Source organism: Furipterus horrens, unplaced genomic scaffold (assembly GCF_987537825.1).
Source record: "Furipterus horrens unplaced genomic scaffold, mFurHor1.1.pri manual_scaffold_6, whole genome shotgun sequence".
NCBI classification, from domain to species: domain Eukaryota; kingdom Metazoa; phylum Chordata; class Mammalia; order Chiroptera; family Furipteridae; genus Furipterus; species Furipterus horrens.
This window is the reverse complement of record NW_028327176.1, coordinates 193,022,470-193,049,320: the sequence shown is the minus strand read 5'-3', so window position 1 is coordinate 193,049,320 and position 26,851 is coordinate 193,022,470. Positions and strand designations below refer to the sequence as shown.

General features: G+C 65.1%; 1 protein-coding gene across 1 annotated transcript; it reads left to right on the top strand.

Moving 5' to 3' along the window:
- The first annotated feature begins 3,502 nt into the window (after positions 1-3,502).
- On the top strand, positions 3,503-25,658 carry FRMD1 (FERM domain containing 1). The gene is made up of 14 exons (XM_090280093.1): positions 3,503-3,755; positions 13,893-14,009; positions 16,017-16,107; positions 16,994-17,073; positions 17,318-17,394; positions 18,258-18,444; positions 18,575-18,730; positions 19,190-19,255; positions 19,343-19,411; positions 19,995-20,169; positions 20,876-21,085; positions 21,122-21,133; positions 22,286-22,368; positions 23,630-25,658. Exons 2-14 carry the CDS (start codon positions 13,941-13,943, stop codon positions 23,834-23,836), a joined length of 1,482 nt encoding a protein of 493 aa, XP_090136219.1. The 5' UTR covers positions 3,503-3,755; positions 13,893-13,940; the 3' UTR covers positions 23,837-25,658.
- Positions 25,659-26,851: the final 1,193 nt, after the last annotated feature.

The following is a 26,851-nucleotide window of genomic DNA, read 5'->3' as shown; positions in this document are numbered from 1 at the left end:
AGCCTGGGCTCCTGGCGCCGGTGCCCGGCAGAGGCACCCTCATCGCCATGCGGCCCTCGCAGCTCATCTCCCGGCTCCGCGGGGTCTGAAACCAGATCCGTTCCTAGAAAATACTGCCGAGAGGCCGACTGACCCAGGAGCATTGGGGCGCCTGGCTCCTCGTGTTCCTGCCCCCCGACTCCTACGGGAAACCTAAAAACAGAGACAAAAGCAAATCACCTGGGAAGCAGCTCTTCGCTTGCTCCCCTCCACGCTGCCCTGCCTCACCTTTGCCCCTGTCCTGGTGAGAACAGCCCCCCAACAAAGCATTAAAGAGGGGGTGCGTCAGGTGGTTTTGGATTGAACTGTGTTCCTCTCCAAACATGTTGACCTTTGAACCCCCAGGACCCCAGAATGCGCCCTTACTTGGAAACCAGGTCACTGTGGAAGCGAGTAGGCAGGATGGGGCCCCACTGGGGTAGGGCAGGCCCCAAGGGGTCTGGCTGGTGTCCTAATCAGTGGAGGCCAAGAGAGACGCACAGAGACGCCGGCCTGTGACGGCAGAGGCAGGGGCTGGGATGGGGCGTCTGCAGGCCAAGGGCTGGGAGAGGGAAGCACCTTGTCACCTGGGGACCTCCGGACTCTGTGCACTCCTGGTCCCCAGTCTCCCAATGGGCGGTCCTCGGTCACAACAGCAGGGGAAGGCACACGGCGGGGGGGGGGCGGGGGGCATCCGGCCGCACCCTGCGGCTTTCCAGGTGAAAGGCACGCCTTCCACGCACAGGCCATTGGAGGAACGAGGCGTGTGAGTGAGGCTGCTGGAATCCCAGGGCAGCGGCCTCCCTCCCAGGTTAGGACATACCCTACCCACGCTTCCTGTGTCTCCTTTCAGCACAAAACCCAGACAAGGGGATGAGCATGTTCTCTTCCCTTCACCTGCCGAACGTCCCAAGGAAGCTCTGAGCTGTTGGCCTCTGATGCTGGTCACAAGTAAAAGGCTGCCCGTCTGTCCAGGTCGAGTCCACCCTCAGCCAGGCCTGGCCACACACTGTAGTGACAGCCCAGGTGGTGTCTGTATTAGTGACCGGGGGCCACTGTACACAGGATGACAGACTGGGCAGCTTCAGACAACCAAATCCATTCTCTTGCAGTTGTAGTGGCCATGGGTCCGAGGTCAGGGGTGGGCAGGGCTGGTCCCCTGAAGGCTCTGGGGATGACCCTTCCCACCTCTTCGTAGCGCTGGGGGTGCCAGCCATCTTGGTGTCCCTTAGCTTGTGGATGCAGCACCCCAGCTTCTGCCTCCATTGCCACAGGACCCCTTTTCCCTGTCTGTCCCTCTGTCTCTCCTGCCCTTGTAAGGACAGCACTCCCACTGGACAAGGGCTCCCCTGACCCCAGCATGACCCCATCCTGACTAGTTACAATGGAAAAGACCCTGTTTCCAGATAAGGTCACGGTCACTGCTGGTGTGCATTAGGACTCCAACAGCATCCCTTTTGGGGGGACACAACAATGTCCTTTGTGACCCCATCTGAGGCTCCATGTCCGCACAGGCCCATGGCCACCTGCTGCTGCTGCTGCTGCTTTTCATCCTGTGGTTTCCAGAGCACCCGAGCCTCGTGTGGGTGTTCACACCCCAAGAAATGCTCCAGAGCCTGACCCATGCCCACCCCCCACTCCACACACACCTGCACAACCTTCTGGCAGATTGACACCTCCAAATAAGCATTGAGGTCCCCCTCTGGGCCTGGGAAAAGCTCAGACTCTGGTCTGAGCACTGTGGAGAGCTAGCGCGAGAGACAGTGAGGCCAGAGCCCGGAGCAAAAGGGATGCTTGGGCCTAGGACAGGTCTCTCAAGTCCGCTGTCCCCTCTCCAGTCGCCCCTCTCTCCCCCTACAGGGGTCCCATTCTCTCCTGTCTCCATAGGTCCGCCTTTTCCAGGATGTCATAGAGTTAAAATCACACATCATGTAGCCTGTTCAGGCTGGCTTCTCCCACTTTGCCACAGGCATGTACAGCTCCTCTGTGTCTTTTCGTGACTTGGTGGCCCATTTCTCTCAGTTGCTCCGTCACCTCCCCTTGACTGGAGGGACCGCAGTGCATTTATCCTTCGCCTACCGAGGGTCACCCTGCTCGCGTCCAGGCTTGGTGACTGTGAATAAAACGGCTATAAACATTGCGCGCAGGTTTCTGTGTGGATGTGAGTTTTCAGCTTCTTTAAGTAAATAGCAAGGAATGTGATCGCTGGATTGCATCGTTAGAGCGTGTTTTCGTTTTATAAGAACCTGCCACACCGTCTTCCAGACTGGCTGCCCCGTTTCGCACCCCGTCAGCAATGGGTGAGGTTCTAGAAGGTGCCCGGGCCCGGGTCGCTGAGGAAGCCGGTGCTGACGGGGAACCGGCGGGCGCTTTGCGGGCACGTTGCTCAGGGAATCTCCAGAAAGGAGTGGAAAGTGAGAGCGGAACAGGCCGGCTGAGCCTGGAGCCGAGGGACTGCAGGAGACCCTACGCTCTGATCTATTTCAGCAGCAAAAACCAGGAGGCGGGGCGATCCATCACAAGTTTCCTCGTTTCTTGGAACTACAGCGGTTGTTATTCAACAAGGCTCATGTCTTCTTCCTCTTGGTTAATTCTCATTCTTCAAATAACTGTTGATTAAATGATAAGCCAAACAAACAAAAAACCCTGAACTCTTACCGCGCGTCATATTTTAGTGTATTTCCCCAAGATGTATGTCCATTGCTGTCTGTAAACAGTAATTTCTGGATATGATCCCCCTGCCTTCCTCCTCCTCTTCTTCCCTGGCTGGGAATCGTACACCTTTTTCTAGGGAGCGAGAACCCTTCGGGTCCCAGGTGGAACGGTTCGGGACCACGTGATGGATTATCCAGGGACGTCACCTAAGCAACTGCCGCGCTCAGATCAATATCCCACGAGGAGGGGTGACAAGAACTGCACGGGGAGGTTGGTGGCCAGCGCAGCGCTGCCGTCCGCCGTGCGCGCGCCTTCTAGTCCAGTGGGGCCGACGAACCCGCATCTTACAGGTCAGGCCCCGGCCCGTCACTGCGGGGCTGGCGCTGTGACACCGGGAGGGCCAAGACCTGAAGTGTCATCTACCTTCCTCAGGTCCGCAAACGAGGCGCTGCTCTGCGCAGCAACTGCTCACGCCCACGAACAGCACCCCGGGCTCTGAGGCTGCTTTTCACGACACGGTCCCACGCGAATCTCCGCGCCGCGCCTCACGGGCTCCCTGGGGACGGCGGTGGACTCGCGAGCGACCTGGGGGCGGGGCTGGGCCGGAGGGGGCGACGCCGGCCAATCCCGAGCCCGAGCGCCTCCCCGCCACCCCGCGAGCCCCGCAGGTCCTGGGGGCGGGGCTGGGGCCGGAGGGGGCGGGGCTGGGGCGGAGCTGGAGGCGTCGGCCAATCCCGAGCCCGAGCGCCTCCCCGCGACGCTGAGAGCCCCTATAACCGCTGTGCCCTGCGGGGTTCCTGCCGGACGGCCGCCGCCCCGGACTCTCTCGCGGATCCAGCCCCCGACCGGCACCTGAACCTGGACCCCGACCAGGACTCTAGTCCGGATCTGGACCCGGAACCCAGCCCGGACCCCGACCCAGACCCTGACCCGGATCCGGACCCGGACCCCGACCCAGACCCTGACCCGGACCCCGACCCGGACCCCGACCCGGACCCCGACCCGGATCCGTATCCTAACCCGCCCCCACACCCGGACCCGGAACTGTGAGTTCGACCGGGACCCCAGCGGAGACCCTGCAGGTGAGCGCGTCGGTCCCCGCGTCCCGCACACGGACGGGGTCGGGGGGTGGGGTGGGGTGGGGGGGCCACTGAGTGGACCCGCCGTCCCCTGGCCGCGCGCGTCCTTTCCGGGTTCGCGCCTCCAGGGGCGCAGCAGAGGGCTCAGGACGCTCCCACCTACCGGCCGCCCACCCCTGCTGCCTCCGCTCCTCTCCCGGCGCCTCCCCTCCGGCCCCCGCGGCCCCCGCTGCCCCTGCGCCCAGGCGGGGCAGGCCACGTGCAGGCCGTGGCTCCTCGCAGGCCTGGATCCGCGTGAGGCCGGGCGGCTGGGCTCTCTGAACTGGGTTCCGGAGCGCAGACTCTGAAAGTTGCCGGAGACACACCAGGGCCGGAGGAGGGGCTCCTCACCTGTGTTCTGGGGTCCCGGGAGGTGGCCGTGCCTCCTGCGTGGTTGTGGCGCGGTCGCCGCCACCGAGAGCCTCCAGGGGAAACACCAGGATTGGGGCGGGGGGGCGTGCTGCCCCTGTAGGGCAGCCATTCCCAGGAGGAGGGAGCGTTTGTGTGGGTGGCTGTTGAGGGGGTGGGGGGCTTGACATAAGGTGACAAAATGACATCTCGGCATGTAGTCACAAGCTGAGGGTGTTTCCTTGGCTTGGGAGGCCCGCCAAAGGTCCCTTTTCTTCCTTTCGGAAAGAAAGGCTGCAGCGCAAAGCTCAGGAGCGGCCGTGCCTGTGGGAGGGAGGGTGTTGTTCGTGGCGGGGAGGGGGGGGCAGTGTGAGCGGGTTTCCACCTGCGCGGACTTTTCAAAGGAGCCGGCGGCGCGAGCGGGCCTTTCAGGTGCTGCCTGGGACGGGCCTGCTGGCTGGGAGGCCTGGAAACGCGCCCTGTGCTGTGTAGCTGTGTAGCCTCCGCCAGAAGGGTGACAAGAGACACAAAGCGAGACACCCCACCCCCCAGCCCACCCACCAGGTGCAGCAGGAAGAGGAGACCCGGCCAGGCTTCCTAGAGGAGGGAGCCGGCAGGAGGGAGCCCGGCGCAGCCTGCAGGCGGTTTCACCTGGGGCGCAGGTGTGTGTCGCCCACCGCCTGGCAGGCTCTGCAGATGGCACCTCTACTCTCCCAGTCATTCCTCTTAGACAACACAGGGGTTTCCTGGTGGCTGGGACCCTGGGGACACGGAGGCCCCAGCCATGTGCCGCGCTGCGTCTGCTTGAGCAAGTGCAGGTTTCTGGGGCCTCCGCCGGGCCTTGATGTGAGACATGGGCTGTCAGGCCAGTGGGCAGTTGTGGGGTGCACAGTCGGGGACACGGACCCCAGCCACGGTGCCCTGGGTCAGGAGGTGCTGTGTCTCGGTTTGTGCGCAGAGAGCAGAGGTGCTCTTCAGAGAGAGCAGCTGTCGTGGGCCCAGGTCGCCTGGGTTCTGGCCTGGCACCGGCCCCCCTCCAGCAGTGAGGGAGAGGTGCGAACTTGAGCCTCAGGGGATGCCAGGCCCCCAAGACTAAGGCGGGGCTGGCAGGGCCTGCTCACCCCTCAACCCCCGCACCTGAGCACTGATCTCTTCGGGGCCCCGGAGAGGAGCTGCGTTTTGTTTTTCTTAGGATCACACCTGCTGCTGGTGCTGAGGTGCGGAGTTGGCACGCTCCTGCCGCTGGGTTACCTCCGTGGTCAGGTCCAGGAAGTGGGTGCGCCTGTGGGGCACATGCTCCCATGCCCCCCCCCCCCACAAGAGGTCCATGGCAAGGTCTTGGCAGTGGTTTCCTGCGAGTAGATATGCCCGAGTGGCTGGGCAGAACCCTGGAGGGGCGGGGTGGGCGTGCAATGTGGATTTTCTCTGATTTTGCACAAACGCTCTTTGTTGGAGGCGAGCAGAACCCCTTCTTTATTCCACAAAGTATCGTGAGGGTTTTGAGGCCTCAGAACTCTCAGAATGGTGGTTTCCCGCCCACAGTTGCTTCTTAGCCTTTGTTTGAAGTGCAGCTCAGGCAGGGCAGGACCGCAGCATGGGACTGGGGCTGACGGCCCCTCACGGAGCCCGGCTGAGCTCCCTGAACCTGGGACAGCACACGGGCTGGGCTGCAGCCCCTTCCCAGGAGGCCCATCCATGCTATGAGGCCAGCCCACAGCCCTCTGCCGCCACGGCAGGTGTCCTCTGCCCACTGCCTGTCCGCGCCCCTCCCGGGGGCCGTGCCAGATTGCCAGTCACCACGTAAACCAGTGCCTGACCAGAGGTGCTCCCCGTGCCACCGGCCCCCTCGGGCCTCCTACCCCACCTTTCCTCCTCAGCCTGTTGGTCTGCGCTGCCACTGTCCCTTCATCCAGATACACCTTCTAAGGCGACCTCAGCTTCCCGAGAGAGCTTGCTGTCCACTTGTCCCCGGGGCTCTTCCAGGGAGAGAGGATGTGGCCCTAAGGCAGGCGCTCCGGTGGGCGCCTACACGTGGCCAGGACACGTGCCAGGTCTGCTCTGGGAAATAGGATCAGGCTGGGGACGCCAGGCAACTGGTCACCACCCTGCCACCCTCCTCCCCCACGACCAGCTTCGTTGTCACTTGCAGTGGTGAAATGTCATGACTGGTGTGCGTGTGTTTAAACATTAACCCGACAGCGCAGGTCTGCAGTTCATATATATTTTAAGTCATGCTTGAGTCTTTGCCATTAACAACTTGAAGGTGCTGAGAAGGCAGGGGCCCCACGTGACTCTCTTCCTCGTTTGCAGAGGGTCAGGCACAGCACGTGTGACCGCACCACGGCCCCAGGCTGCTTTGGGTGAGGAGCCAGGGTCCAGGGATTGCACACGCTTAGCAGAGGGAGGCGAGCAGGGGTCCTGGTCTCAGAGCCGGGGGGCCTGTGGGGTGCAGGGTGGGAGGAGACACCTTGCTTGTCTGAGCGCAGGAGGTGGAAGTGGGTCCGGCCAGGGCTAGGCCGACCCCAGGCCCAGCATGTCCTCCCTGCCGAGCGTTCCCAGTTGTGCACTCCTGACTTCTAGAAAGTTCAGCCTCAGTTTTCACTTCGCAGACTCAGTGAGCAGTTCACTGAGGCTCCCAGCGCCCAGTGGGGTGCTGGCTTTTCAGCTGCCAGCAAAGGGTCAACGGGGCAGGAGGCCTCCCTTTGGGGCATCAGCAGGGAAGGAACCGCGCGTGCCTGGGCCCTGCTGGGCATGTTAACACTTTGTCTGGAGGGGGCCGAAGTGCCACATTCTTCTGGCTGCTCTGACCCGGTACCCCCTCCTTTATGGTTTACCCCTGGTTTGTAAATACATCATGTTAAGTTGGGAAAAGCCAGTCCCTGCCCCTTCTGCTGGACTGCGCTCTCGTCAGTTCTCTGTAACATGGCAGGTGCCACCTGCCTTTGCTGTGGCGGTGGGGACGTCCCTGCCCCATGTGCCCTATGGAGAGCTGCACCCCAGACACCCCCGGTCCAGAGCCTGCGAGGCCCCTGCGAACACAGGACCTGAAGAAGGTAACTGACTTGCCCAAGGTCACCTGCTTGTGAGTGGCTGGTGGGGACACAGGCCACCTGTAGAATGCAGACATCTCTTAAGGATGTCCCACACTGAACACCATGCTCTTAGGGTCACTATTTAAAACCGCAACACGATGCCACGCTGCGTGGCCCAGTGAGACAAAGATGCCCGTGGTCACTGCCCTCTGACGAGAGGCGTTCGGCTCTCCGAGTCCCCCTGCACCGGAGCCCGGGGCCCCGCACGCAGACGCAGGAAGTCGGGATCGCTCTGAAGGGCAGCGCTCCACCCAGCTGGCCGCTCAGAGACCTGCTCAGGAAGGTCCAGGTCACGGCTGTTCACTCTTCACAAGGACGCAGTTCACAGAGTCTCCAGAGGAGAGCTCCAGAGGCCTTGGGGACCTCTCAACCCCATGGCTTTCTTGCTGCAAACATCTAAGAACCTTACTAGTTTCTACAAGAAGACTGAGTTGGTCTGGGTTTACATTTCTAGGACACTGCTATGACCTTAAGTAAATATTTTGGGGTTGGTCCAAGAAATCTGAGTCACCTTGTGGAAGTCAAACAAATGAATAAACTTGGCAGGACCCCTGACATGCTTTACAGTGACATTACAGTATGGAGCTGGCCATGGCCAAGCACAATACCAAGTGTGCTGGGTCACTGCCATTGACAGTGCTTCTCAGGCTGGGAGAAGGAGGCCACATGTGATGATCATGACCTTGTTCTGAAGAGGGAACACATGAAGGCCATGACCTTGGGTTCTGAAGAGAGGGAGCACATGAAGGCCAGGGCCATGAGTTCTAACAGCTGTGAGTCATAGGAACCACTTTCCCTGACTAGATACTGGGTGATATGTACAAGTCAAGGCAGCCTTTGTCCGCTCTTCCTTGGCCAGGCCTGCCTCCTTGGAGAGCTGCCCCGGAGGTTACCCTATCGGTGGCCTCTAATCGGGCCACGTATCCATCCACTCAGTGGGTCTTCATTGAGAATTCACTATGGCCAAGGTGCTGTCAAAGCTGTGGGGACGCCAGCGCTGGAGGGAGAAGCTGGCTGTGGAGGAGCTTCCATCAGTGCCCAAGGCAGCTAATCAGCAAGAGATTGGAGAGGTCACTCGGTGCCATCGCATGTCAGGAGGCAACAGAAGCGCGGCACAGGAGAGCCGCAGAGGTGACATTTGAGCGTGAGACAAAAGTGAACAGCTGGCCACACTGAGATGCGCTAAGGGCAGCCTCGGCGGAGGGCCAGCACGCGCAAGGCACAGAGGCAGGATGGCGTGGCTGGTGACGACACTGCAGGGAGGTTGGGGACACAGCAGCTGGGACAGGCCACTGCCAGCACGTCCCCTGTAGTGCACCTGCTCCAGGTGAGGGCCTGGGCCCTGGGGGGTGGGAGGGATGCCTGGGGTTTCTGATTAGCTCCGCTGGAGCAGGTGGGGCGTGACCCCAGTTCAGCACTTTGGTCCTGTGGGCGCCTCCTGGGCCCACGTGTCTGGCTGCAGCGCCGGTCCTTGAGGCGTGGTCCCTGGACAGCAGTGGGGGCACCACAAACTTCTGGAAGTTCAGATCCTCGCCCCTCGCCCTCCAGGTGGTGCAGACGCACATGGTGTGGGGACACTGCTCGGGGGGGGGGGGGGCGGGGGGGGGCATGCTGCTCGAGGGGGGAGATGTGGGCCCTGCTGCTCCCCCACCCCAGAATGATGACCACAGGGTGCTGAGAAGTCCCCAGGAGGACAAGCAAGCAGGGGACGCGTGGCGCTGGGGTCCCGGTGGGTCCCTTCGAGGACAGAGATGAGGATGGGAGGCAGAGCGGGGGTGGGGGGGCAGGGGGGTTGTCCCAAGGGGAAAGCGGCCTGAGCCGAGCTCCCGGCGCAGCGAGCAGATCCTGGGGGCAAGCGCTCCTCCCGGCCCCTCGGTCTGGGAGCCGTGGCGGGCAGGCCCTGCAGCCTCAACAAGAGCCTTTCATCACCGAGAAGTTCTGTCGGTGACCAGGAGGAGGGCCGAGCACGTCCCTGCCCTTTCCCACCGGGCCCTGAGAAGCTAGCAGCACACGGCTGTGACGACAGGCCCTTGTAGTTCACAGAGCCCCTTCCACTATGGAGCCTGAGACAGAGGCGTGGGCGCAGGCACACAGGCTTCAGCCCAGCTGCGGCTCCTCCCGGGGCCTCGGGACTTGGCCCTGGACGGGCAGGTAAGGGCTTCCTGAGGGCCCGGGACCCAGCAAATGGAAGTGGATGTGGTAGATTGTTGGGGGGAAGCTGGGAGACCTGGGTTCTGGGGTCAGCTCCGAACCTCGGTTTCAAATCTGTAAAATGGACATAATAGCCCTCTTCAGAGGGTGGCTGAGGATCACGCTGGCCAGATTCCAGACCTGTGGAGGATGTTTTTAACTGGGCACACATTTGTTGAGCACATACAGTAGGCCAAGACCTGCTGCGGGTGTCAGGGAGGCAGCAATAAGATTTTATGGAGCCTCCTGCCAGTGGAGAGACAGACAGTGAACAAGGTGTGTTGAGTTATACTTGGTGCTGTGGAGGACAGAGACCTGGCCGTCAGGGTGGGCAAGGGGCCACGCCCGGAGACGAGCTTCCACGCAGAGCAGCACATGCAAAGGTCCTGGGGCAGCAAGGCGGGAGGCCAGACAGTCCACCAACGGGGCCAGCACTGAAGGAGCTCACAGCCTGAGGTGACCTTCAGGACTGTGTGTGGCTTTTCCTCTGGGGGAGCAGGGGGCCATTGCTGACTTGGAGCCAGAGGAAGGTGATCTGCCCTGTTTAGCAAGCTTGTGGGGCTAGAAGTGGAGCCTTTGGGAGCCCGCTGCAATCGTCCAGGCCAGACACGAGGAAGGACTGGCTCGGGCGGTGAAGGAGGGAACACAGCTCTTTTCACAGTAAAGCCATCTGGACTTGGGCAGGGAGGGAAAAAGAACGAGGGGCTGTGTGGGTTCTGTGTCCCTAGCAGAGGGCAAGATGGACCATCCTTGCTGAGGGTCTCTTTCTGTTTCCCAGTGACTAGAACAGCCCCTGGCAGCCCATCGGTGGGGCTCAGACACACCTCCCGGATGAAGGAAGGGACAGGCCCTATCGAGCCCCAGCAGCCCTGGATGGCCCGCGTGGCCGCCCTGCGCCTGGCCATCTGTGTCCGCGCCCTCTCACTCCCGTGGGCAGAGCACGCCATGGCTGCAGGGGCCTCTGGGGGCCCCAGGAGGGTGGGGATGCCCCGTGTGTAAAGGATTTAAAAGCAACAATAAAATGCACTGAAAGCCAGTCTGTGCTGTCCCGTCACCGTAGCGACTGTGACCCCTGGTGATGCTGAAACACCACCCGACCCAGACCAGGCTCCCCCCACTGACAGGCCCCGTCTCAGCCTCATTCTAGGGGCAGCTTGGCTGCAGATTTGGGGGTGGCAGGGCTGTGGCACATGCTGTCACTTAGCCTGCGGGGCCGAGGTCACAACCTCCCGCAGGGACCCCGGGCCTCCCAGCTACCAGGTGGTGAGCTGGACTTGAACCCACAGCCCAGCACAGCCGTGCAGATAGGACGTGGCCCCAGTGCGTGGCCAAAACACCTGGGTCTGCCTTTTGCCAAAACATATTTTACTGTCCAAAGTGTCTTTATCCTCATGTCCGGGTCCCTGTGAGTCAGCGTGGCGGGACCATGTGGGGTCCCAGCGAGGGCATTTGCAGTCAGCGTGTACTGAGAAGAGAGACAAGTCCCACGCTCTCTTCTGATGACTTAAGAGGCAGCATTAAACTTTACTACATGGAACTGAAGGCAGGTCTGTGCTCCTGTAGCTGAGGTGTCAGAGGGGAGGGAACTCGGAGGGCCTGCCTGTCCTTCCGTCCACACAGCGGACCCGCTGGGCTGGGCTGCGCTGCCGGTGTGGGGCAGGGCCACCTGCCGCCGGTGGCCTGTTTACAGCGGACCGCTTCCTTCTGGGCGGGCCCTGACATCCTGATCAGCGGCGGCGGCAGCAAGCTGAGCGTTTGTGGGGACTGCCCGCCACTGTGGAGGCGCGCGGGGCGAGAATTCTAAGAATCTGCTGTCCAGGCTGAGCTGCAGAGGGAGGGCAGCCAGGGCAGCCGGGGAGGCTGGGGCTGCACCCCGCTGTAATTAACTGGCTCGCTCCTTCCCTGGGCTGCCAGTTCCCTCCTGCGGCCCAGCAATGAAGAAGCACATCCCCAGGGCAGCACGCGCAAGGACCCACGCGGAGTGATCCGGCTCCTCTGCTGTCCCAGCTACCGGAGCTGGCAACCGGGACGGGGCTGTGCCGCAGGCAGCTGCGCCCCGTGTCTCCACCTGGAGCAGGTCCCCAGGCACACGTGCACCCCGGCTCACCCCACCCTGAGCAGCTGTGTCCTTCCGGCGAGGGCCCAGCCCCCCACCCCTCAGAGTCACTTACAGTTGGACAGGAGAGGACACGGACAGGCACACCCTCGTCGGCCGTCACTGAAGCTACGCCTTCACGTGCGCGCGCACGGGCACGCCCGCACACAGACAGCACGGGCGCACGCACACACACTGACACAGCGCGCGGGGGCACGCGCACGGGCACACAGCACACACTAGCGTGCACGCACGCACAGCGCGCACTCCTGCTCAGGCACCTGCTGGGAGAGGCCACAGCTCCGGCCAGTGCTGGCGTTTCACGCCATCTGCTGAATGGCGCTTTGTGACTTTCTGTTTTACAAGTTTTCTATTTTAAGTCTTTACTGAGTAGGAGCTACCTTCGTCTTAAGTCAGCCACCGAGTGAATCTTGGTGCATTGACGGGCTGGGTCTCCGCCGCGCCCTCTGCAGGAGGGTGTTCCCACGCCCCGCGCGTGCCGCCACACCGCCTCCATCCGGGCAGCCGCTGTCTCCAGGAGCCGCCTGCCTGGACGTCCCGTGGCTCCCGCAACGTGCGCGCGTCGCCAGCTCCTTCCCGCGGCGTGAGGGCTTCGGCCCTTTACGGCTGGATGGGTCCCGCAGCGTCTTGGGACACCTGGACGTCGTGGACTTGGGCTTCAGCAGCTTGATTTCTAGACCTTCGCCGGCCGGTGTCGTGGCTGAGGCCGGTTTTCCAGAAGAAAAGTGGGCAGGGGAGGAGGCTCGGCCATGACGCCTGCGGCGGGTCGCACAGGGTCCGCACAGGGTCCGGAGCCCGCAGCCGCAGACGTGCCGCCGGCAGGCTCGGCAGGCAGGTCAGAGCCCACGGCGCTCAGAAGCGGCGTTTATGTAGGGCCCACGACCCCCTGTTTTCCCAGCGGAGGAAAGCTACCTTCTGGCTAAGCCACAGCGCAGGCTGTTGGACTGGAGTGCGGGGTTGGGGGGGGGGGGGTGCCTTGCCGGGGGCGGAGGTGGCCCTCGGTGACGTGCAGCCTCGCAGCCTTTCCAGGAAGTGAGCCCAGGAGGCCACGTCACTGGCCCTGGGACTCTCCCCGAATGGCGGAGCCGCGAGACTTCGCTGAGAAGGAAGGGCTTTCGGAGAATCGCTGCGCTGCACCCAGCAGCACGAGGAAATGCTTTCTTCTCCTCCGCGGCTTTCTCACCAAAGGGGTCTGCAGCTCTGCTAGGGGCGTTTGCCACCTGTCACATAATACACGGCCTGCACCCACGCACGCAGGTGGGGACGCTGCCACCTGCAGCGGACAGAGCAGAAACTGAGGCCGAGTGGTGCTGGCCGTGGGCCCTTGGCTGCCTGATGGGAAGGTGGCATCTGTCCTTGGCTCTCGGTCCCCGTCTGTCCCTCTCCCCCACCTCAGCACCCCCCACTGTCCCCCACTGTCCTCAACTGTCTGTGTCTTGGCGTGTGTGTGGCAGAGGCTGCCTGCTCCTTCGGTCCACGCCCTGTGCTCTGGCACTTGAGAAAGGAGTGGCCAGTGTCGTCCTTTGAACAAAAGCGTTGGTGACCTTTAGTCAGCGGGTCAGGGGCCATTGAGCAGGCGAGCTGAGCAGCTGGGGACATTGTAAGACCCATGGTCTGTCCGCTGGGCTCTTTGCATTTGTCGGAATTGTCATATTGCTGTCTAAAGGGACGTGCAGACGTCCCAAGATGAATAGCTTGGCGCTCTCCCTGGACAGAAGGGGGCAGGGCAGCCTGGGAGGGGCCCTGAAGCTGAGTGGAGCTGGGGGCAAGCAGGGTGGGAGGAGGTTTCCACGGCTTCTTGCCCATAGGGCCAGGCAAAGGGGCGGCAGGAGCCCCGCCACGTGTTCGGGTCCGGCCTTCCTCGCAGCCGGTCCTCACTGCTGGACAGGCAGGAAGTGGCCTGGGGCCTGAGGGGTGTCAGCAGCCCCTGCGCACCTGTGCCTTGTGGTGACCGGTGGGCGACTGCTGGGATCCATTGTGCCAGGTGGCTGTGGGCAGCTGGCTGAGTGTGGGGCGGCCCTTTCTCCTGGTCCCTGGAAGAAGGAGTGGCCCACCCGCCGGGGAGGTGGCGACACTGTTTGCATTCCGATCATTCTGCTCCATCCCAGTCGGTTACAGCTCTGGACCTTGTCCCGGCTCTGGGTGGGCTGGGACCTGGCCCACGGCTCCCACTGTCCTTCCCGGCCAGGAGCTCACCAAGGCGCCCGTCTTCAGAAGTCCACAGCTGGGTGAGCTTGGGGTGCCATGTGCCCCAGCTGTGGCCGGACGGAGGGGGCAGCCCCCGCCCCTCTGTGTGACGAGCAGGCTGTGGCTGCGCGGCCCCTCCCTGGCCACCCCGACCCTTCTTTCCCACAGGAGGCCATGGAGGCAGCCCCGTCCTGAGGAAAGCCTGGGGACAGCGCAATGGCCGTGGAGCGCAGGGACGTCCTGGTGCTGCTGCCCACGCGGGAACAGCTGCGGCTGGTTGTGGGGGTGAGCGCCAAGGAGAGCGGGGTGATGGAGGGGACTGTGAGGGTGAGCAGGGGGCCATCAGGGGCCATGTGGGGCCACAGGCCCACTGCCCTTCCCTCTCGGACAGGCTCATGCCACTTTCTGACACTACAGGCCGTCTTCAGTGATTGTTGCCCTCTTGTCCCAGAGCTGTGCCTGGGCCCGCGCTGAGCTCTACCCGGTCCCCTCAGTGACCAGTGTCCTGGGGCTGAGCTCCAGCATCTTCCTGGGTTAGTTTTGCTCCAAAGGACCCACCCCATCTGGACCTTCTTCCTGCGATCTGGGGGTGGGTGGGGTGGATGTGAGGGTGGCTGTGTCCCTTCCTGGAACCAGCACTAAGGGGGCTGGGGAATCAGGTCACATCTGCAGGCCATCGGAGCCTCCTGCCTGGAGAGACAGAGCACACGTCTGTCCCCCACGAAGGTGGCCCGCTGGGGAGGAGGCAGCTGCGTGGCTGTGGCATGTTCCCTGCAGACCCCAAAGCTGTCTGACTTTCCACACGTGTGCAGCCGTCATGGCCTCGGTCAGGGTCCCCTCGGGCCTTCCCTTCTCCCCCACCCACCTGCGTCTGGAGGCGACTTTCATGAGAGCCCCAGATGCAGCACCTGCTCTCTGAGCAGCCGCTAAGGGCTGTGCCCACGTGGCGGGCAGCTGGGTCCCCGCACAGCAGTGGGACAGGCCTGTCACTTGACTCAGGCTGTCCTTTCGGGAGAGGTGGCAACTACGTCACTCGTCAGTGTGTTGACGCAGCACCTGCAGGAGACCCCTCACCCGCAACTCCCCCAGGCAGTCCCGCTGTGGGGACGTCTGCTGTCTGCCTGTCGCAGACGGGCGCTCGGGACCGGTCCGAGGGGGGCACACCCCTGCAGGGACAGAGCGGCTCCCCAGCAGTCATCTTCCGGGGCCCTCCTCCCCGCCCTTGTGGGGAAGCAGGCGTCAGGCTCCGCTCTGACAGGTTCTGGGTGGGAGGCGGCGGTGTCGCGGGGGAGGAGCAGGCAGGGCGTCTCCGGGGGCAGGTGCTCAGCGTGCAAGCTGGAGCGCAGGTCCCCCAGCACCGGGTGCCGGCTGTCGGGCACCTGGGACGCGCCGGGTGACATGGGGTGGGGCGAGGACAGGGGCCGCCGCTCTGGGAGCCCATCCCTCATCGCTGAGAGCACAGACGGGCTCCAGCTGGGCTGTCCCCATTCGGGGAGTGTGTCCTTTCCACTTCTATCGTCTGAGAAATGTGGTGGCTTTCAGGTCACCTACCCAGGCAGCCTGTGCCCAGGGCGGCCCCTCCGAGCTGGGGACAGGCTGGCTGCCAGGTCCTGTCTGTACCGCTTCCAAACGCGGCCCCTCCCTCACACCGCGGTGCTGGCACTCCGCCTCAGGCTCAGCCAGGAGTTCTCATGAGCTTTTCAAATGGAGAAACTGAGGCCCAGAGGCTGGCACATGCTGAGCTGGGGCTTGAGCCCGGGGCTGCCTGGTTCTGAGGTCCATCTGTGCTCTCCACTCACCACCAGCCAGAGGGGACCGTCCCGGGCGCGGGGGGCCCCTACGGGCATGTCTCGGGCCCTGGGTGGGCTGTCGGTCTGTCCCCTGCGCCTCCCGCTCGCACAGGAGGGTGCCGCTCTGCAGTACAGGGCGGGGGCGGGGGTCGTGCAGGGCCAGGTGGGGGTGGGGGGGTTGGCCTACTCCCACGAGACAGGCTGGTCCCCAACATTGCTCAGCACCCCTCCAGGGAACTCCGAGGGGCGGGGCAGCAGAGCTGAGTTCTGGGGATGGAGGGAGCAGGCCACCCTGAGTCTGGCCCTGCTCCCCCACCCTCAGCCCCTCACAAGCTACCCTGCTGGGTTGGGGGACATCTGGCCTTCAGCGAGAGCAGTCACCATAGACGCTGGGCCCTGACTCCAGCTGGGGAGCAGCCTGAGCCAGGCCCCAGCCTGGTGGTCCCCGCTTTGGGGGCCACACTGGCGACTGCACCTGGAGCCCCCTCCCCCCCTCCGGCAGGTGCAGGCCACCGGGCGCGAGCTGTTCCAGCAGGTGTGCGACAAGACGAGCCTCCGGGCAGCCCACCTCTTCGGCCTCAGTGTGGTCAGAAGTAAGTTGGCTCTGCCCTCGGACCCCTGCCCTCGGATGCCCGCACAAGGGCCCAGCCTCCTGTGGGGGCCGAGCCTGCAGGACACGCTCCCTGCGCACCATCTGCTCTGGACGTGGCCTCCCCGAGCCCCGACTATTTCACACCCATGGACACCCCGCGGCCTGCTCCCTCCCTGAGGCCTGCTGGGCCCCCCAGGACTCCACACACGCATGTGCCACCTCCCGTCACAGGACCCTGAGCCGTCTGCCTTTCCCAGGGTCCATGCTGTGATAAGCATCTTGTACGAACACACTTTCTGGCAGTTACAGTCTTAGAAGTGGGCTCGCCCGTGCCACACAGACGGGTTCACGCGGTGCCGGGGCCGCGGGGCAGCTCCCGACCGGCAGCGCCCCACGCCAGCCCCCGTCGCCGGGGTTTCACTGGCGTTCGGTCTGACCAGAAACGCATCGCGCGCTTCCACTGGCGCTTTTTAAACCGACAGCATCAGGTGCTGGTGGGTGGAGACCCCGGAGCCCCAGGACCGGGGCTCAGAGGCCGTGTGCGGTGGGGGGTCACCGCCCAGGGCGGAGCGGGCTCCAGCTGTTGGACATTTCTATTCTGGGGGGACGTGCCCACAGCTGGGAGGGGGGGCTGCAGGGGCTCAGGCTGCGTGGACAAGCTTTGCCCAGTAGCTTCCCCGAGGGTGGTGACAGCGGCCAGTGTCAGTGTCTGTCCCTGACTGTTCTCCACTTTGGAAGACACCCGACCTCACGCGGCTCTCAGATGCCAGTCCATGGCAGCCCTGTGATGGGTGGACGGCCCCCGGCACATGGTCCACCGCGCAGCTTGTGACACGGTGACATGGGCTGGCGCATGGCTCTGAGCCAGGCCCTGCTTCTCTTTTCAGACAACGAGTATATGTTCATGGACTTGGAGCAGAAGCTCCGCAAATACTTCCCGAAGGACTGGAGCAGAGAACTGCAGAACGTGAGTGCCCACGGTCCCGCTGCCGCGTGGGGTCCCGGTGCCCGCCCGAGGGGAGCCAGCCTGACGCGGCCCTGGTGAAGGCCCTCGGGGCCTGGGCCACACCGTGCGTGGCTCCTCCTGAAACGGCTGCTGCGTCCCCACCCGGCCCAGTCTCTGAGGCCCACGCTGAGCGTGGAGCCGGCTGTGCCATCGCGGTCAGAGACGCAGGCGCCGCCCTCATGGCCCTTCTGCACGCCTCCCGCAGGGCTGCGGACGGCCCGGGGCCGCCTTCGTGACCTTCCTGCGTGTGCAGTACTACGTGGAGGACGGACGGCTCATCAGGTACGGGCGCCGGCTTGCAGGGCGCTCCCGGGGTGGCGGAGGCGAGCGAGGAGACACCTGAGTCGTGAGGGGGCTGTGGCAACTCCTTCTAATGGAACTACGTGGAGACTGCTAGAGGCTTAGGGTTTCTAAACGCGGGGGTCTTTGTTCTCTGGGGTTGGGACCTGGGGGCAGGAGCGGGTGGGATTGGGGGTTTCTGCTTAGACTGGGGGTGTCCTTCTACATGGGGTTCGCTTGCTCCCAGTGACGCAGCTGCACATGTCGGGCTGGGCAGGGAAAGGGTCTAGAGCACCCCTGCGGCTTCCTGCTGAGTGTGGGCAAGCGTCCTGCCACCTGCAGGGTGGCACGGAGCCCCGGGCAGCCCAGAACCAGCCTGTGTCACCAGGGGTGGCGGTGCCAGCCTGGCTTCTGAGATTCAGAGGGGAGAGGAGGGGCTCGCAGCTGTGTGGCAGCCTCTGGAGGAATTGGGGGGGGGCCAGGGGTGTAGCCCCCCAAGCTGTGAGCGAACCACGGTCAACTGTGTTAGAAGGTAGGAACTCGCTCTTCTCCGCGCTGTCTGTCCCGTTGTCAGAAAACTCGCAGAGAAAGGATCCGCCTTTGGGAATCGCTCCTGTCTCTGGGCGGCTGGGCCCGCGCCCTGCTCCGTGGGCTCTGCCGCGGGCCGTGGGGTTGGTGCAGCTGCCCTGACCAGGGACAGAACCCGAGACCTCTGCGTGTGGGGGCGGGAGTGGCCGCAGCTGGTGCCCCTGCCGCACCCCGGAGGATGGCCCGCGGTGTGGCCGACAGGACAGAACACCTGCAGGGCAGGAGGGCGGGCGCTGGCGGAGGGCCCTCGGGACACCAGACCGCCTCCTGCCTTCCAGTGACCAGGCGGCCAGGCACCTGTACTACTGGCACCTGAAGGAGCGGGTGCTGAGGTCGCAGTGCGCCGACCGCGAGGAGGCCTACTTCCTGCTGGCCGCCTACGGGTTGCAGGCCGACCTGGGCAACCACCGGGCCCGTGCCCACGTGGGGCGCTACTTCGAGCCACAGGCCTACTTCCCACCGTGGGTGAGGCCGTGGGGCGGGGCGGCCGGGCGGGAGGGCTGACCGGGTGCACGGTTCCCTACTTCCCGCCGTGGGTGAGGCCGCGGAGAGGGGTGGCCAGGCGGGAGGGCTGCTGACCCGGTGTGGCCCGCAGGTCATCGCCCGCAGGGGCAGCACCTACCTCCTCAGGCACGTGCCCACCCTGCACCGCGAGCAGCGGGGCCTGAGCCCCAAGGAGGCCGTGCTGCGCTTCATCCGGGAGGCCTGCCGGCTGGAGGACGTGCCTGTCCACTTCTTCAGGCTGTACAAGGTCACACGGGGCAGCCAGCTGGGGAGGCGGGCGCTGCCCCATGGAGGGCCCCGAGGAGCGGCTGTGGGGTGCTGCGCCCAGGACAGCGTTGTGCCCATGTCGCGTGTGGCTGAGTCTGTGTGGTGGGCAGGCCAGTCCCAGTGGGCAGTCCCGCCGTAGGGAGCAGGGAGTGTGCGGAGCCCAGCCCGAGGGGATCCTGGGACGCGGGGCCCCCCTCACCCAGTGCTGGGATGGAGGGACTGTGAGCCGCGGTGCTGGCCGTTCCCCTGCCCGTGTCTAGGGAGTTAGATAGAGTGAGGCCTGTCGGGGGGACTGAGTCGGAGGGAGAACAGGAGGCAGGTGGGGGACAGGCCTCCAGCATCCGAGCAGAAATGGGAGCAGCCTGGGAGCCCCGCTTGTCCCTGGGAGCCCGCCCGCCCAGGCCCAGGGCTCTGACCTCTGACACAGGTGTCCTTTCAGGAGAAGAAGGAGGACAGACCTACCATTGTCCTGGGACTGACCCTCCAAGGAATGCAGGTCTACCAGGTAGCGCCCCCAGAACCCCCTGCCTCAAGGGCGGGTGCTCCTGCCCCCGAGGCTGACCTGGTGACCCCCGTGTCTGCTGTCCTGCAGGAGGTGGACCGCACGCCCCAGCTGCTCTGTGACCTCCCCTGGCCCCACATCGGGAAGCTGGCGTTCCTGGTGCGTGTCCGACAGGTCGCCATGCCCAGGAGCCTGGCAGACACTTGTCCTTAAGGGCATTTGCCGACACCGGGTCCTCCGCTGACCGGCGCCAGGGTGCCCGGCCGGCTCCTGTGGCGGGGCACGCTGTCCTGCCGCACCGACAGCTCTCTGGTCTGCGTGGACCCAATAAAGGGAGGCGCGGGGGAGGGCAGAGACCACCGTGGTGCCCGCCAGCTTCCAGATGCCCACACGGCCACCCTGGGCCAGCCTGCCCCTCGGGGGAAGGGTGGGGACCGTGGGAGCTGCTGAGCGCAGGCCCACCACCAGCCCCCTCTCCGGCCACAGCAGCCGAGGCCTGGGGCCGGCCGGGGCCCATGCCCACGCCCACGCCCGCCCACCCCTGACAGCGGAGGGAAGCGCCTGCACTTCTCATGACTGGGGGTGTGCACCCCGCCTTACTGTGCCCTCGCGGCCCCGCGGCCCGGGGAATTAACTTGCGGACAAGCAGCGGCCGCTGCCCACCGTGGGGTTGGGGGCAGCAGTGAAAACGCGGCTCCCTTGTCGCCGTTCGGTGACACTGCGCCCTCTCTTGCTGGCCCAGGGCAAGAAGTTCGAGATCCAGCCGGACGGGCTGCCGTCGGCGCGGAAGCTGGTGTATTACACGGACGGCCCCGCGCGCTCCCGCCTCCTGCTGCGCCTTCTCAGCGGCACCCACCAGCTGCACCTGGCCCTGCAGCCGGCGCTCGGGCGGCTGCGGCAGCTGGAGGAGGCGCGAGGTGGGCCCCGCCCCCGCCCCGCCCCCGCCCGGGCCCCGCCCCCGCCGTCCTAGGGCCCCGCCCCGCCCCGGGTCCCGCCCCTGCCCCCGCCCCCACCCTGGGCCCCGCCCCCGCCCCGGGCCCCGCCCCCGCCCCGGGCCCCGCCCCCGCCGTCCTGGGCGCCGTGCCCCGCGGCACCCTTACCTTCCAGTCGTGGAGCGCCGCATCTTGGCCCCTAGGTCCCCTCCGGGGGTCTGGTGGAGGGGTCGGCGGGAACCCCATCCCCCCGGCTCCTCTGGAGCCCAGTTCTATAAACAGGGGACTGTGGGCATTGCAGGCTCGGGGGAAACACTGCAGGCGCCAGGGGCCCAAGAGGTGTGAGCGCGCGAGCGCCTGTGCCCGTGTGTGTCCGCGTGGCCGTGCCTGATCGCGTGTGGCTGCTCAGCAGTCTCTCAAGTTGAGAACGGTGTGCCCGCGCCTTAGGGGGCTCGCAATGGCCTCCGAGGGTTACTGGCTGCAGTAACAAATCCCGCCCGGCCGAGCAGGCTGTCACCGTGGCCAGGCAGAGCCCTGATCTCTGGGCGACCCTTCCCCACACTGCGCCTCCCAGCGCCTTGACGCAGCTCGGGACCCGAGGGCCACCGTCAGCCGCCTGTGGCTCTGGGAACATGGTGGCACCTGTCTCCAGCGCTTACACATTGGCTGCTCCTCCCGCCTCCCTGCACAGAGAAGAAGTGCTACCGGGAGACTTACATCAGCGACACGCTGGAGCTGGACCTGCAGCCAGCTGGCAGCAGGGGCAGCGGGCGCGGCGCAGGCTCCCACACGCCAGGCATGGAGCCTGGGGAGGTGTCAGTGGATGAGCGTCCCGGGGCCGAGACGCTCTGCAGGGCGGTGGCCTCCTGCAGCCCTGGCCTGAGCAGCGGGGACACAGCGGGTGGCTGTGGAGGGCCCCCACCGGAGGAAACCCCAGACCCCGGAAACGGTGAGTGTGTGGCCGCCAGCCCCCAGGTGGTCATCGCTGTGGGTACGGAGGTAACAGGTGCCACCCCGAGAGGCAGGTGACTGATTTCTTGGCACCTGGGCTCAGGGGCAGGATGGGGTCTGTGCTGCGGGGGTGGTGAGGGGAGGCCCCTGGGCTCACCGAAGCCCCGCCGGCCATGCCTCTACTGTAGGGTCAGCCACAGGAGCGTCTTGGCCCGTTTCTCTGGTTACACCTGCCGTGCTCACTGGCTCAGGCCCCGTCCCCTGAGCTCGGCCAGCCACGGTGGGATCCACGGGACCAGCAGCTCAAGACGGTTCTGTGGTCAGTTCCAGGCTGTTGGCCCTGGAGTGGCTTCCTGTCACCCCTGTTCCCTGAGTGTCTGCACTGCCCCTGACCATGGGCATGAGGGCAACTATGGGGACAGCCTCAGGGCCCGGCCACCCGGGGCCACTCAAAGCCACCCAGGGTCATTGAGGGCCATGCAGGATCACCAGGGCCACCGAGGGTTATTTGGGGTTACCCAGGTCTACAAAGGTCACCTAGCGACCACCATGGTCGAGAGCCTGTTGCCACTGTCCTGCTGTGCCCCCCTCTGCGTCCTGGGGGCCCAGGTGAAGGACGCACTGGCCCCTCTGAGCCGGCCCGAGCGCAGGCCTGGTAGGAGCCTGTTTGGGTCAGAGACCCGAACCCCCAGCCCACCAGCGCGGCCAGCCCCGGGAGGACGGGCAGCGTGCAGAGCATGGTGGGCTGGGCTGGGCCCTGCCTGGTTTCCTGCAGATGGAGAGCTGGGGGAGCAGGTCCCAGCACAGCCAGAGAAGAGGGGCGTCGGGGGTGGGCCCTGGGCTGGCTCTTTGCAAGGAGCCCGGGTTGCCAAGCGCCCCGTGGAGACCACCGCTCACGGGAGCAACTCCAGACGCCGCGTGGGGGGAGCACTCGGGACCCTGTGTGTAACTGCAGATGACCGGGAGCCCACCACTGTCCTGCCAAGGGGCGGCTGAGGTCCCAGCGAGGTCACGGTCCACCTCTCTGCAGCACTGCAGCCAGGAGGCCCCAGTCCTGTCTTAGGGTCCCCAGGGGGAAGTGCCACAGGCTGGGGGGTGGCCTCAGGACGCTGGTGTTGTCCTCCTGCTCACGCCCCCACCCTCCTTACAGCCTCTGGCCCCTGGGAGCCCTTGGCGGCGGTGCGGGTCACACTGGTCAAGATGAGGGGCCGAAGCACCGAGGCCCTGCACCAGGTACCCCCACCCGCTGTGCAGACCCAACAGCCCATTCTCCCATCCCTCCCCGCCAGGCGCAGCGTCCTCCTAGGCCTGCAGAGACTCCCAGAACCAGAGCTGGGCAGTGGGGAGGGGGGCAGTGAGGCTTCCCTGAAACAGGGCGGGGGGGGGGGTTCTCCTTGGTCTGGGCATCTGAGTAGGCGCCTCACTTTCAGCGTAGGGGTCCCTTCTGGCTGTGTGCTCACGGTGTGGCCGGTCACTCACTGTCCTGGGCCTCCCTGGGCTGAGGGTGCACACAGGGGCCCGCCTGGGGGCAGCTCTACCCCCAGGAGCAGGGGGAGGAGCCAAAGCAGTGGCCCTGGGTGCCAGGCAGAGGACAGAGGAGGGTGGGCTGGGGCTCCGGGCCCGGCTGGGAGTGGACGTGGGAGTGACACCAGAGGCCGGGAGACGCCGAGCTGGACACGGAGGAGGGAGCGATGCCCTGGGCAGGGTCAGCCCTGTGTGGCTGGGGGGCCCCGGCCCAGGGTCTCTGTGGTTGGACGTCGTTGTACTGGGCAGGTGGCCCCCTCTGCGGGGTCCCCCATCTAGGGTCCTGTGCTGAGAGTAGTTCAGTTAGGGGGCACTTAGCAGGACCCCAACCTGGACGTGACCACGGCCAGCTCCGAACCAGGGCCCTGGACACGTTTCCTCAGACGTGACGGTGGCACTGTTCTTGACTTCTGAGATGGTTCTAGATCTTATTCCTAAACTCTCATAACAACCCAGGTCTGATGAGTTAAAAAAAAAAAAAAAAAAAGGCAGCCAGGGCCCCAGCTCCCTTGGGGCGGGGGTGTCAGATTCCCCACAAAGACCTGCTCCTTCCTGTGGGAGTCCCCCCGTGACAGCACACACGCGGGAGGGGCCCGTGCATGGCTGGTCACACACTGCGCCGCCGCGGGCCTGCGCCCTGTGCAGCCAGGAAGGGCCGGCAGGGGGGGGTGGGGCAGCTCCACTGTCCCCGTGGGGATGCAGGGGGACGCAGCTGGGGAGTGGGGCAGGGCAGGCAGTGAGCCTGGCTGTGAGGGGACAAAGGGGGTGGTCACGTGGGCGTCCGCAGTGGGGGACAGCAAGCCAAGGAGCCCCAAGGCCAGGGGTGCAGGCCCCTGCCAGGAGGTCAGCATTAGGTGTGGAAGGGACAGACATGGAGGGGGTCGGCCTGGGACAGCCTAGTGGGGCTTTGTAACAAACAGCGGCCAGAGAGGAAGCCTCTGCAGGACGCACCTCCGGTCTCGCCCTGCAGATCCCCATGGTGACCTCGGGCCACCTCCACACGGACCAGCACACCCGCAGCCTGGACGATGTGCGCCCCGTGCCCGCCCCACGCCGCTGCCCCCGCAGCCTGGCGCTGGGCCCCGGACCCTCAGCCCTCGGTGAAAGCAGGCCCACAAACTGCCTCTCCCTGGACCTTCTAGGGGAGAACCAACTCCCAGAGGAGTTTGTGGTGTAGGCCCTACGGTGCGGCTTAGTGCACTGCATGCTCCATCCACGCGGGCTCCTTCTACACTGAGGGATCACCCACGTCACGTGGCACTGTCTACGTGGGGCTCATTCTGTGCCACGTGGCTCCACCCAGGAGGGTCTCTGGCCACAGAGCAGGGCGCAGGCCACGCAGCACGGCCCAATGCATGCCTCTGAGCGGCGCAGCTGCATCACGCCTTGCCAGCCTCCTGGGCCGGGTCAGGCTCCGACCTGCTCTCTGCACTGGAGGCAGCCATGGTAACCTGATGCCTGGCTGACCAAGGCCTCAGGCTCTGCTTCCTCCACCCCAGCACTTCCTCTGTGACTTCACCTGTTGGAGGTGTGAAATCGACTAGGGTCAGTTTGGAGGTGGAGAGCAGTCCCCACCCTCCTTGGGGACCGTGGCAGGCCGAGGAGAGACCCCTGATCAGCATGGATGGTCAGCAAGCGCATAGGCCTTCTGGGAATCCTTGTGCTCAGGGTCATGGTCGTTGCCAGGCCCCGGGCTCCGGAAGACCACCCTCTGCAGCTTCTGCTGCTCAGAGCCCTGGACCTACGGACGGAGGCCCCTCTGTGACGTGTGGCTCAGGTCTGTCACCCTGGACCTTGCAGGCAGGTGCCCCCACTCCACTGCCGTGTGGGTGCCTGGTCCTCAGTGAGCTCACGGCACGCCCTGCAGGAAGCTGGCACACTCATCAGTGTCCTGCGTGCACCTGGCTCCCCGCAGACAGGATGGAGACCTGCCCCCTGACCCCCCATTCAGTCCCCAGGGCTGTGTGCTGCAGTTAGCGAAGGCCTCAGAGCTCCCAGCCTGGGTTGGCATTGTCACCCTTTAAGGGTCATTGCCACTGGCCACCCCCGTCCCCAACAGCAGGTTGCATGTGAGGTAGAGATAAACGTGGAGCTGCCCCTGCCGGACCCAGCGACACCTGGCTTTCCCAGCTGGGTGCCTGGGTGCTGGTCACAGCTTGTGCAGATAAGACCCTTGGGCCGGGCGTCAGGAAGGGGCTGCTGACCTGTGCCCAGGCCTGAAGAGCGGGCTGCGTGGTGGCGGGAGCAAGGGTCCAGGCTCAGCGTCTGCCCAGTGGACACTCGCCCCGCATGGGCAGCAGCACTGTGACAGTGTTCACAGACCAGGAGGCTTGGCCCCAGTTAGTGGCTGTTGCCCTTCCAGGTCAGGGCGGCATGCTGGGCCAAGGCTGCCTCCCTCCCACCTCCAGGGCCCCGCTTGCCAGTGGCCTTCCCGAGGCCCCCGGCCAGGCGGACGGCGCAGACTCGCTGGGCTGAGTCCCGCTGGCCCAGGGAGCTGGCATTAGCAGATGGGCAGTCTGTGGCCCTAAATAGAAAGGCAGGACTGGTACCAGGTCTCACCTGCCCCCGCCCCTGCCCCTCTGCTCCCGGCCGGCCTTCCAGAGGCTCCAGGAGGGGCTCCTCCATGGCAGGACACCCTGGCGGGTGACACCTGTCAGCGCCCAGCTCGTCCCAGGCACCCACCAGCTGTAGGGTGGCCTGATTTACCCGTGGTCCCCGCGGCCTCTCCCCTTGCACGTGCACAGCACACCTGCTGGCCTCTCTGCACTTTGCCCCAGTGCTCAGAGGGTCACTGAGTCCCTTCCCACCCAGCCCTGCCCCTGAGGCGTGTCCCCCCGCTGCTGCTGCCCCTCCCGTGAAGGCAGCAGGGCCAAGTCCGTCCACCCCGCCCTCCGAGGTGGAGGGTGGAACTGGAGCCGGCGTGGGGAGCTGCCGCGGGTTCCTCGTCCTTTATGTGAGAGGACACACAGGGACGTGTGTAATAAAGACCTGAGCGTGCACCTGCGTTCGCACCTGGCCAGCCTGTGCTGGGGGGGCGGGGCGGCACGGCCACACCCCTGTGAACACACCCGCCGCGTGGGAGCACTGCCCGACAGAGGACACACGGGGAGCCCGCGCCTGTGCCCGTGTTGGGCCCCTCGCAGGGACTGGACGGCTCGGCCCCAGCCGTCCTCGTGGCCCCTCACCCTGCCTGCCCCTCGCTGCCACAAGAGGGTGCCGGAGGCCGGCCCTGGGGGCGCTGCTGGCCCTGTGTGGTTTCTGACACAGCTCTGCCCGCGGGTCGGAGCCTCCCTTGCGGGCTGCCCTGCCCCCATCATTCCTCTCTGGGAGGCGGGGCCCGTGCTGTGCGCTTGGCAGACAGGCAGGGCAGGGACCACTGGCCGACCCTGCGGAGCCAGCTATCGCCGGGCTTCCTGTGTCTGCCTTCCCTCTGGGCCTCGTGGGCAGACCTGGGAAATTACAGCCAGTGCCCGTTAACCGCAGCCAGCCTCTGGGTGGTGGGGGTGGGCAGGCAGGCAGGCACGAGGGGCCTGGCCCTGGGCCCTCACCCCGCCCGTGCGGCCCTATCTGGCCACGTCCCCACCCAGCCATGCTCACAGCGAGGAGGGCCTACCCAGCCTGCACCCCAGAGGGAAGGCACGCCTTTGGGAGGTCAGAAAGAGGCCTTTCCCTTTAAAAAAGGAAATTTAGTTTTAGAGAGAGGGGGAAAGAGGGAGAAACATCGATGTGCAGTTGTCTCTTCTGCACCCCCAGCTGGGGACCTGGCCCACAGCCCAGGCTTGTGCCCTGACTGGGAATCGAACCAGCAGCCCCCTGGTTTGCAGGCCTGTGCGCCATCCCCTGAGTCACACCAGCCAGGGCCCCTTGGAGTTCTTGTAGACGAAACAGGTGTTTTCCAGGAGCCGGGGCCCGACCTGGTAGGAGCGGCGGCTGGGGAGCGGTGCACCGGCCGCTCAGTGAGGGGGGCCATGGCCTGCCTGTGGAGCCCCCGGGCAGAGCCCCACACGTCTCCATACTTACCGGTGCAGCAGGAAGGCCCCCGGGACCCCTGGACCCAAGGAGCGGGGGAGGGCTCAGGAAAGGCCAAAATGACCACCTGCCCCAACCCCACGCCTGGCTGGCTAGGTGTGGACAGAGATCAGAGGTCAAGCTAGTGGGCCTAGATTCAGGGGCCCCCGAAGGCTAGCTCAGC